The 12,496-nt window shown below is 34.3% G+C and overlaps 1 protein-coding gene across 1 annotated transcript; it reads right to left on the minus strand.

Annotated features, from left to right (window-relative positions):
• Window positions 1-150: 150 nt before the first annotated feature.
• On the minus strand, window positions 151-6,527 carry LOC128552991 (gamma-aminobutyric acid receptor subunit beta-4-like). The gene is made up of 6 exons (XM_053534090.1): window positions 6,165-6,527; window positions 5,541-5,618; window positions 4,478-4,587; window positions 3,675-3,745; window positions 2,751-2,818; window positions 151-1,377 (listed from the first exon to the last, which is right to left on the minus strand). The coding sequence occupies exons 3-6, from the start codon at window positions 4,561-4,563 to the stop codon at window positions 1,144-1,146; spliced, it is 459 nt and encodes a 152-aa protein (XP_053390065.1). The 5' UTR covers window positions 4,564-4,587; window positions 5,541-5,618; window positions 6,165-6,527; the 3' UTR covers window positions 151-1,143.
• Window positions 6,528-12,496: the final 5,969 nt, after the last annotated feature.

A 12,496-nucleotide genomic window follows, 5' to 3' on the forward strand; every position in this document is an offset into this window, starting at 1 on the left:
ATTCATGTAACATTAACCTTTAGCCTGCTGGATGATCATGGTCTACACTGTCCGCTATTCAGTCTGTAAATTTTAGTGAACACCCCTTTGAATAAGAAATGGTACTGCCCAAATTGAAAGATGGACCACTCCATTAAAAAAATTTAGCAGGGTAAAGGTTAGGAAGTGATGGCGTTTTATTATTTCTCATCACCAATGATAATACAAGTGCAATTTATACTTACAGCTTTGGATAATAATCGGGCATTTCTGTGTGTCGTATGGGTACTTTGTCAAGTCCATCTTGCAGTGCGCCTTTATATTAAACCTGTGAACAATATAACACAAAACACATAACACTTCACTAGTAAATACATATATTTAATAGTAAATTGTAAGCTGAGAGCATGTTTCTGAACTCAACCATTCTATCCCGCTACGACCTGAATTTACCAGAACGGGTCAAGTGCCAGCGTGTAGAGTTCTAGTATGTTCTAACACTTTCCGATTATTTGCGTACCAAACAAAGAATACTATTATGCAACATTATTTCTGTTTGTACGTCAAAATTATCACGTCATAGCGTAAATTGCCATAGCGGCAAGGTGGAACAGAAAACTACATTATACTTGCAAATATTTGGTGGGTATCTGCAAAAATCTAATTTTTTGGTAAAATTTGTTGATGTTTAATCTATGTTTTTTTTCCAGAAATGATTTACTTCGGATTTTACAACCGGAGTTCGATATAGAATGACGGACTACCAAAACGGCAATTTTGGTATTGCCTTTTTGCTGGTAAAATGATAGACTTTAATATTCTTCAGAATGAATCTTTTTTTCTTTCCTCTGAAAGGTTATTCACATTGATAACTGAGATGCTGGTTGGTTTTAGACGGTAAAAAATGAATAAAAATACGTGATTTACTTGCCAACCTGTACTGTTTCATGGTATATTAAGTGGGTGGGATATGATACTGCATACATATATTTATTTATAAAGCTTCAAGCGCCTGTGATATATGTTTGATATACATCATTTCCTAAAGTATTCATCTTGATTAATACCATCATTCATTGTCATTATCATCTTTTAATATGTATTAACATTACTATAATTATTATAATACTAATTATTATTATCATCATCATAATCATATTTCACTTATCTGCCACTGTAGAGTACGCTGCCGTTTTTATGAATATAAACTAATTGGTTCTTTGTAAATAGCCCATGGAGTTCTGCCTCTCTCTCATGGTGAAAATAAAGGTCTGGTAACCAGAGTTTGCCTACGCTTGTGTCGCCTAATGACAGAGTGTCATAAGAAGTTTTATTTTCTGTGAAGTCAAGGCGCTGGTCTGTCCATTTCATCCGCAAGTACAAGGTACATTCATACTCCTGTATCAAAAAATCGAGTGATGTGAACGAATGAGGTCTAAGAGCATATAAATAGATATATTTATAGATATCATTTGGTTTTATCTCTCGAAATATAATTTGAGCCATGCCACGAGAAAACCAACATAGTGGGTTTGCGACCAGCATGGATCCAGACCAGCCTGCGCATCCGCGCAGTCTGGTCAGGATCCATGCTGTTCGCTTTCAAAGCATATTGCATTCAGAGAAACTGTTAGCGAACAGCATGGATCCTGACCAGACTGCACGGATGGGCAGGCTGGTCTGGATCCATGCTGGTCGCATTTTACTTTTTGATAAGAAATACAATCATGAGTTCATCAATATATTTATTTATTGAAATATAATAGAAGCTTCCATGTATTTAAAAATTCCACTCTTACAATTTGAGAAATAAATCCTATCCCAGAATAAGGAGGTTTAACATGACATTCATTCCACAGATATAGACTTAATAACCTTTAGCCTGCTGGCGGCAAGTGATCTTGCCTTTGCCACCAGTGCAGACCAAGATCCGTGCAGGCTGATTATGGTCTGCACTGTTCGTTATTCAGTCAGTAAATTTTCAGTGAACACCCCTTTGAATAATAAATGGTATTGCCCGGAAAGAATGATGAACCAGTCCATTTTAGAAATTTAGCAGTGTAAAGGTAAATCTTTGTTCGTATTCGATCAAGCTAAAATCACATCTGAACGGAAAACATGGCGATCACCATAATTGTACATGCAATATCAGTTACATTTGTTTCACTCCAAACATCAACCAAGCGATGAAGCAATCGTAAGAGCTTTGTCGCGGCACATCAAATTATTTTGCTGTTTCATGCTTTTATTGGAATTTAACATTGTTACAAGGCGGCAAAACCTGATGTGCGGTCTAAAGCCTCACTCCTAGACTCCTAGGCATAGTTTCTGCAGGCTTAAAGGGAGCAGTGCGTGAGGTATGTATATGCCACCCGCATAACTGCTGTTCTTGTCACTTTCCGTAGTGGATTTTAAAGCAGAGTAAATGTGTGTTAAGAGAGATTCTCAAGCTCAGGTGCTGTTAAAACACCTTTTTATATATGCACATTCCGTGGCAAATTGTAAATGTATTTCGGCCCAAAACGAATATTTCAAAAGGAAATGACGTCAACTTGATAAATAACGCAGACATTCTCAGGGAAATTTGATAACGTGGAGAGATAATATATTCATTTATATGTTTCTACGCGTTTTATAATAAATAGCTATAACGCTATCACACAAAAATAAAGACATGCGTTATACATACATAACAACACTAAGTCCAAATACAAGGTATAAACTAACGTTACATTTGTTTGAAATCCAGGTTTTGGAAATGATAAACTTACCATGTTCATGTCGTTTTCGGAATTGAGGTCGTATATGAACAATTCTACAGATACAGTAGTACTGTTTCCTGAAACAAAAGTTTAACTTAAAAGTTTTATTTAAAATATTTGTTCAGTTTCAAAGTATGCTTGCATACAATAGAAATAATTGTAATATAAACAAGACTCTCTTCTTAATTAGAATACAGTCAAACTTGATCCGTTTAGAGACAGCTTGCATTTAAAAGACCACTTTTTCAGTTCCTTTTTTTGTGTTGTTAAGGAACAAATTATGTTTTATCAAGAAACCGTTTGTGTTAAGAGAACATTTTTCGACCTTTTCTTAGATGGTATTTCAATACAAGTTGTTCTACACTATTATTTGGTGGTAAGCTATAACTATTTGGTAAATATTGTATGTAGGAATTGGAGATTTAAACATGTACCTCAAAACACAAGAAGAAACAATCGCATACAATAAAGATGTATTAAACCTCCGGTTACAAAAATAAAAGAAACCAACGCCCTTTTATGACAATAACCGAAACATCCACATTAGTGTTGCATAAATACGTTTATCAAGTAGATGTTTCATAACGACAAGAAGTAGAATTTCTCACAACAAAACCCTGAAATTTTTGTAATTACATTTTTATCAAACCATTTAAGATTTGTATAATGATATGCAAAGTCATTCGATTAAATTGAATGAAACATTTCAATTGCACATAGGTCATTACTGAATTTTTACTTCAACTCCAAAATACTAAAATATGGACTACATTTATATATCATATTCTATCAGTCATATTAACAACCACTATCGTGACCCTGACTTCATAATTATCTACGATAATACTGATATGTACGCACTGTAAAGTAAAATATCTATGAATTGTTGTATCGACCTTTATACAACATAGAAAGAAATATTAAATGAATTACCTATGTAAAAATCTGGTGGTAGACTTGGATCATATCGGCGGTCATCAACTAGATAGTGCATCATATCGTATCTAAAAAGCATTAGAGAACAGTAATTTATATAATTTATCATGTATTTGAGACACAAACTAAACCATATTTATATATCATATAAGAACAGTAATTTATTATATCGTTTAAACAAAAGCTAAATCAGATCTTAAAACCAAAGCTAAATCATACCGTTTTAAAGAGCATTGGAGAGCAGTAATATATTATTTTCTTGAAAAAAAAAAGCTAAACTATATCGTATATTAAGAGCATACGAGATTAGTAATTTATTATATCCTTGAAGGAAAAGCTAAATTATTTTGAAGGGATTAGAGATAATTAAAGGGGAAGAAATAGAAGATTACAATACAAAAGAGACTGATGAGATGGGTAATTCTAGCTATGAAGAACTTTGATTATATAGACGTTCGGCATCGGACACTCACCATGCATTAACCCTTACTCTGCTAAATTTCTATAATGAACGTGTCCGTCTTTCAATTTGGATAGTACCATTAACTGTTAAAAGGGGTGCTTACCAACAGATACTGACTGAAAGGCGAACAGTGCAGATCATGATCAGACAGCACGGATGTTCAGGCTGATCTTGATCTGCACTGGTCGCAATAGCAGAATGAATTGTGTCCAGCATGATAAGTGTTCATAGGCAGTTGAACTCATTTCTGTTTTTAGTATATTCGGAAAGGTATTTCATCGAGTAACAATTCTTTTACAATTTCTTGCATGATCGACATAAAGATAAATACACCTACCGTGTTGGCTCTACATCTAACATATTTTGTCCAGAAATGGCAGCTACAAACACAAAGAAGTTGAAAAATGTCAACAGATCAGACATTCTTGTCCTTGACAAAACTTGTGGCTGAAATAAATGAAATAATACCCTTTTTGATTACACACACGTGCAAAATGGAGGAAAATTGACCTAAAGAGATGTTATAGACATGTGATTGAGTAATATTGTAATTGGCCCTGAAAAATGTTTGTTCTAATTATTCATTGAAATGTTACTTTGGAATGTCTATTTTATGGTAGTTATTAAAATGTTTGATCATTTTCAAAGGCAAATATTATTCGTTTCAGCATTTTATACTTTGCTACATAGTAATATACATTGTTCAAGACTTTACAGGGTTTTCGTACCAGGAGGGGAAGAGGCCAATACCTGTGATTAGCTGGGTATTTGGGCAAAGGGGAATAAAAAAGTGATGTAAATTCAATTTATTGGGGGAAAACTGCATGATTTAAAAGAAATTTTCTGAGGGGAAGGGGCCTATTAACGGCCCCTATTATAGTAGGGAAAAACCTGCTTTACGTTAAAAGGTTATCAAATTGAATCTGAATAAGGTTATTGAGATTAAATGATGATGATAAAGTTTCTCCACTAGGTAGATATGTGTTTATCACACCTTGATATCGTATAATTGTGTAATCTCTTTCAAGGAAGTTTTAAACTGACATAACTTGCGTCCAAAATTCAGTACTGGTTAGTATGTCTCAATTTGCTTTACTATTATTCATGTATCGCATTAAAAGTTTACAACAACAGCATGACCACCAGGATTCAAGAGTGAAAAAAAGGAACATAACGAAGGTATAGAGTTTAATACACATACGGCGAGAATAATTGCGTAATGTTTTAGTGTGGAATCATTTGACATCAACAATATTTTAAGAGTACTAAGTCATTTGTGGGGAAAATGTCCGTATTGGATCACTGACTGTCGTTACGTTACTAAAATTTTGTTAAAACCGCGTAAAATAAAAAATAAAAACAAACAGAAGACTGCTATGAATATTATGAAATTGTATTACCTTTGTTAAAACTGTCAATCGTTTTCTTTTTCTACCATACGATACTAAACGCTTTTGTAGAGGACGCTGCTTTAACAGCTGAAATTGTAAAATAAAAAAGTTATAGCCGCTGCTCTTATTAACTTATATTTAACGATACAAATTGGAGCTACCTTAATGCATTTGAAATAAATCTCTTGTCTTATGTTTGCATTGAAATGAACTCTTTTAACATCACAGTAATTTCATATTGCTTTGAAATGAATTCTGCTCAGATGTCTCAGATGTCTGTACAAATGATTTAATTAAACACAAACTTGAATGAATGACATCTGATCGTCTAAAATGGAATTAAATAAATGATTAAAATAATATTATTTAGTGAATGTTTACATATACATATAATGTTTTGGAATGATTATAAAATATCTGATTTACACCATCCTTCCTTTCTCCTACAATTTTTTATCAATAGAAATATCATGCATGTAAGTTCAAGTTAAATCTTTCTAATGTATAATAACAATCAATACAAACGTACAGACATATTTATGTATAGTACATTGTATTTCTCAAATTGCGCAGATTCATTTTTTCTTTACAAGTATTCAAATGAAATAAGTGATGTATAATAAAAGAACTTACTTGAACTGACGATCTCTCTATATATGATGATTTCAATAGACACTAAATTTTATGAACTCCTTTTTATATCATCTGAATACATGTAGATGAAACACGATTATGTTCATAGGAGACCAGTATATCATTTACCATAATGATAATGCTATTGTTACTCACCATTAAAAATACTGACACTTTATTTGCATGTATTTTGTTATCACGTCGGTTTAAACAGAGTACACATTAAACAAAATTTGTACCAAATTATCTAAAGTACATATTTTAACATAACTATAGTTATGTGGAGTTATGGTTCGGTTAAAAATTGGGTGGGTTACCACATGCTTATATCTGGTATTATTGTATGACTCGTAAGAGTTTATACTTCTCCTCTCATTGGCCAATATCTAGTTATATGGAAGTATTCATCACAACTGGATATTCTTGTAAACAAACAAGCAACTATTCTTTATTTAAAAAAGCTTATTAGCTTATTACTACTCGATCCTTTGCCTTTGTAACATATATTGTAACCACATGCTATATAGATCTGTCAGAATCCAGCCAATGATATCTAGCGGCTTCTGTAAACGTGAAATCTAATCATGACATTCGTTACATTCTGATGATATTGTGTACTGCCTGTCTCTAAACACCTTTTTTTATTTACAATCTACTTGAAACATTAACCACACAGCTCTTTTTCAAATGAAGTCATACAAACTCACTCTTATTGTATGATAATATTGGTGAAATTCCAAGTATATGGACCTGGCCAAAGTGATATTCACTGGGCCTAGGTCAGGTTCATACATATCGTCATCATACAAGCACTGTCAATCGGATGATTAAAACCATTTTCAATTAATGCTACGCACTGGAACTGGAGAAAGCCGATAGAGAGTCACGTCCAGACGGTCTTTCCTCTAGTCAGTTAGAACCTTGCTTCCAACATTTTGAAAGTGAAAGTAGAAAATAGGTAAAGCTCTATATTAAGCCTGGGATTCCAATATTAGATATGTGATTATCGTGGATGTATAGTTAAATACCTAGGCGTGGATATCTCAAATGACCTATCATGGGACAATCACATATATAAATAGGTCAACAAAAAATGCTATCCAAACCTTAGGGTTCTTACGAAGAAACATTAAGGTCAAGTCCCAACCCATTAAGACCATTGCTTACCAGACTCTAGTCCGACCCCAGCTTGAATATGCCCCCGAGGTATGGTCGCCCCACACCCAAACCCAGACAGACCAAATTGAAAGCGTCCAAAGAGAGCCGCCCGTTGGATCAAGACTGACTACGGCCGTACTTCTAGTGTACAGATATGCTACACTCCCTAAACCTTCATCGACTGGATTTAAGGCGTATAGATTTTAGGTTATCACTCTTCTATAAGATGCATCATGATCTGGTTGCTATCCCAATCGTAGATTACCTTACCCAAATGAACCGATGTGTTCGCTATGGTCAATCTCTAAGTTATAGGTTAATTACTGCAACCACTGACTATTACAAGTTTTCTTATTTTCCGAAAACTGTGTACCATTGGAACCAACTTCTCCCCAGTGTCGCCCACCTCCCTACCCTAGAGCAGTTCAGTGCCGCAGTTTGTAGCCTTGAACATGTCTCGCCCTAGTTATCCTGCTAACTCAAGTTTTAACCTTTTATTTCAACAAAGATATTTTTTAGTTTCTTCCACTTTAAATTTGTATCACTATATTCTTTCTCTTTATGATTTTGACGCGCAAAACGTCTACGTACCCGCAAGTGGTTCGACGGTTATGGAAGATAGATAGATAGATAGATAGATAGATAGATCTCATGACAACCACAATCTCGTTATTTATGCATTGCGACATAATAACATAATAAGACAGATGATGCGGAATCCTCCGTTAGGATTTGTTTTATGTAATTTGAAAGTTTTGCCATTGAGAAGGTTAAGCCAAATGTTTGTTGAAACGAGCTGACTGCTTAATTCAAACACAAAATATGGGAGGAAATAAAAATAGCGATATTAGAAATCCGATTACACAATTAGATGAATTTGAATGGGTGGTCGTCGGATCTTATTTCATAAAGATTGAATATTTTAGTCAGATTGCAATAACTGTTTACTGTTGACTTGTTATGGGCGTTTGATAATATTCTGTGCTAGTGACATAAGAATTAACTAAAAGAAGGTTTGTCTTTTGCAAACTCTGTTTATAATCATTAATTTAATTCTCGAATTTGTTTTGGTTATGTGAATGTGTATATGAAAAAAAGCGAAGTATTTTGGTTCGTAAATGCTTAGAACAGTCTAAGAAACAAATGTTTAGTATTGCACGTAGCTATTAGGCTGATCTTCGAAACCCCAACCGTTCCACCATATAAGAAGTTTCTTATCCGTTGCCCGATATCTTCCATACCTTTAATGTAATCACTTTTCTACCACCTATTCTAAGGCTGCCATTTACGCATAGATTCATGAGACTATATAGACAGAAGAGATGAGAGGAAAAAACGGAGTGGGAGAGGAGTGAGACAGAAAAGTGTCAGTGGCAGCCATGTCTTTTGGAAAATCATTTTGACAAAGTGTCATAAATGATAATTGAAACCACATAAATTTGACAGCACACCATGACTGGGTGGTTTAGTTCGCTGAATTAACATAACTAATTCCTCACTGATTTAGGTCCATGCATCGCTTTGGGCGTAAAATGATTCATGAGACGAAACCATTACCTAACTAACGATAGGTCTTTGGTTCTTTAATCATCCATGATGAAATAATGCCGGAGTGACACATGTGGTCTTCATCCACAATCAGAAGCTAGAAAGTCACCATATGACGTAAATTCAACAAAAATAACCAAACAAAACATTAATTTGGTACATATTGTATATTTGTATACTTTCAATTATACAACAACTTGAGTGTACATTTAAATGATTTTCTTGAACTATATACAATCTAATCCTCGGCTATAATGGTCTGATAAGCGTACTGCATTTTTACCATGCAGTTTAAACTAGTAAAAGAACTAATAGTTGTCATTCATAAAAAAGTTTTAAATAGTAAAGTTCTTTATCTGTATAACACCAAAATAAACATTTTAAGTATTTTTTGTGTGTTCGTTGCGTTTTCATTATATATAAGGTTTTCGCTAGGGGTATTTTTAAATTTAATTATCCCATTGCTGTTGTCCAACCAAAATAGCACTATTTCAGCTTATACGTAGAAACATAAATTGCAAAAGGAATGATATGAATCATTATATAAGAAGTATTGTAAACCGTACGATATTTAAACGACAACATGTTTAGAATATCGGTTGATTGTTATGGTTTTGTGCATCGTTGAACTCAAAAAGGTTGTCAATGAAGTTAAATGTAATTATTGTAATGTTATACAAAAATATTTTTATGTATTGAAACGATTTAATGAAGAAAAATTAAAATCATCAAGCAAGTAATAGTTTGAGTTATCGCGCTGGACTTACATTGACAATGTATTTTATTTGTCAAATATGTCAAAAGTTTGTCAAAATTCATTAGAAATGCAATTTCCAAGATTATTACTACATTGATTGCGCAACTACGGCACATTGGAAATACGATATCAATTTAAAAACTATATGCTGTTTTAAACTAGTCTTGTTTCAAATAGGTAAAATACCCCAATAACTATCAAATTCAAAGGTAAAACTAAACATCATATTGAAATCATTTTGAAAACATTTATATGAAGCGAATATTATAACAAAATTTCACAAAATTCAATCAAATTTTGCTTATATCTGTATATGATTGGTAACTTTAATTTGTGTTCAAAATATACAATCATATTAACATTCCAATGATACAATATAAGTGTTGAATGTTGCAATGAAATGATGCACTGTAGTCAAAAATGCTGCGCGGGATAATAACTGAAAACCAAAAGGGTAAACGAAATAAATAGAAATAACAAAATCAAAAAAATGAAAAACATCAACAAACAAGAGCTTTCACTTTTGGTGACAAATGCCCCCCAAAAGGGGACCCAAGAATGCTACAGTTGTCTGCACAAAGAAATAACATTTCGTGACCTGGACCTTGACTTGGGAGACCCGGGTCATAAATGTGTCACACATTCTCAATATGGTTAACAGATGTGTCAAACTATTTTCAAATTCCTTGATAAATGGCAGAGTTCTTGACCAGACAAGAAACACCTCTGACTTCTTAGTGTGACCTTGACCTTAGAGGTATGGGTCTTGCGCATGACACGTCACCTCAATATAGGGAACATTTAAGGCAATCAATTTTAAAATCTCAGAGTTATGGACCGGACAAGAAACAGAGAATGTTTATATTTAACCTCTAAATGTGACCTTAACCATAGAGCAAGGGGTCTAGATATAGCACATGACACGTTGTCTCATTATGGGGAATATTTATGCATGCCAAGTGATTTCAAACTCCCTTCATCAACGGCAGATCTAGAGTTATAGACCGGACACAAAACAGAACATGTTAGCCTTTGGCTTCTAAGTGTGACCTTGACCTTGAAAGTAGGGGTCTTGGTCTTGCGCATGACATGTTGTCCCAGTACGGTGAACATTTATGCCAAGTTATTTCAAAATCCCTTTACTGATGACAAAGGTACAGCGCGGACTAAAATTTACACAGACGCACCACGAAAGGACGCACGGACATGCGATTTTAGTACTCCTTCGGGGGCATTAAAACTACAACAATAAAGCATTACAGACATTCACAGATGTTAATTAAAACATCTTAAAACAAATAAACAGTTATCCAATGAAATTGCTAATTTACTCCTAGAATGTACATACTTATTGTTATAATTCCAAATCGGAAGATTATATCCGGGATGTCTCCCTATATACAGATTGTTACCATAATGATGTATCAATATCAAAGTACATAAAGCAAGCTGGTTTGACGCTAATACGAACAATGGGTTGAGATTGATCATTTACAAAGTAGGCTATAGCTTTTTTCAAAATAGAAAGGGTGGAAATCCAAAGGTCGCCCAACACGGCAAAAATGAAAATGTTTCAAGCTCAATTTGATTGAGCTTTCTCATGAACGGTAGCGAGAAAGGAAGCTATATGTACCATCCACACCTACAAGCATCGGATAGAGCAAAACACAAGATTTACACGTGTTATAAGAACCGGCATAAAATTTACAGACAACCGCAGATGTATTAAGTTGAAGATTTTTTTTGTAACTCATATTACAGAAAGAAGGCCTCAAATGTACCTCACCTCAATTCGCTGATGAAATGAAATGTCTTAAGACTTAGGTTACGTTAAGAGAAAGAAAATCAAACAACACAAATTAATTGAAAGAAAAGATTTTTTAACAGGAAAATTAAACAACATAAAACATGGATATTACTCTACACAATAACAATTCACTGATTATCACATCCAAGGGGCCTGTGTGGCCGAGTGGTTAAGGTCGCTGACTTCAAATCGTTTGGCCCTCACCGGGGTTGTTTCGAGCCTCACTCGGGGCATTGAATTCTTTATGTGAGGAAGCCATCCAGCTGGCTTACGGAAGGTCGGTTGTTCTTCCCAAGTTCCCGTTCGTGTTGAAATAATGCACGGAGGGGCATCTGGGGTCTTCCTCCATCACCAAAGCTGGAAAGTCGCCATATGATCAATAATTGTGTCGGTGCGACGTAAAACCCAACAATTTAACTCTGGAAAAATGCTGCATAAAAGGATAACACTTTCGGAAAGTTCAGCACCTTTAAAAACTCACTATTTTCAAAGAACTGTTACATATCTTCATTTCGATGCGTTTGTAGTAATGTCCCTTTGCTGAAATTTCACAAAACCAGGTTGAACTTCGTTATCAGCAATTGCTTATTGATCAAGTTGTTAACAAAGGATGTTTACTCAAAATACCTGCGATTTCCGATTCAATCCAGTTACAAATGACAGCTGTTTAATTGTACAATCGCATTTATCACGGACAGGGTGCTACATAAATCTATTTATTTGGGTTTTACGGCGCGGCGTACCAATACAGTATAGGTTATATGGCGCAAAACAGGACTACACATGTTGGTTCCACATCTCATTTACATCGAAATTAAAATATGAGATATGGAATAAAAACTTGTATACCTGCTGGAATCACAGAGTTACTGCAAAACCAAGCGTTAAGACCCTATTAGGCGCCTCTTACGATCATGCAAGGGTAAGGCAGTGGTTCCAATTCTTTTCATACACAGATCGTCCCAGAACCACATGGGGCGCCACATAATTCTGGTATAATAATAATGATAATAATTTTCGTTCATAGCTAACTCATTTATTTACAATTAAGTTTATTGTAAT

The sequence above is a fragment of the Mercenaria mercenaria genome, unplaced genomic scaffold (assembly GCF_021730395.1).
Source record: "Mercenaria mercenaria strain notata unplaced genomic scaffold, MADL_Memer_1 contig_3361, whole genome shotgun sequence".
NCBI classification, from domain to species: Eukaryota; Metazoa; Mollusca; class Bivalvia; order Venerida; family Veneridae; genus Mercenaria; species Mercenaria mercenaria.

Bases quoted from the DNA above. Each gene is read 5' to 3' on its own strand.
- LOC128552991 (XM_053534090.1), bottom strand. From the start codon at position 4,563: ATGTCTGATCTGTTGACATTTTTCAACTTCTTTGTGTTTGTAGCTGCC. The intron at 3,746-4,477 runs GTAGGTGTATTT...AATGCTTTTTAG, and splicing joins TTAGATGTAGAGCCAACACG to ATACGATATGATGCACTATC. The intron at 2,819-3,674 runs GTAATTCATTTA...CTTTTGTTTCAG, and splicing joins ACCACCAGATTTTTACATAG to GAAACAGTACTACTGTATCT.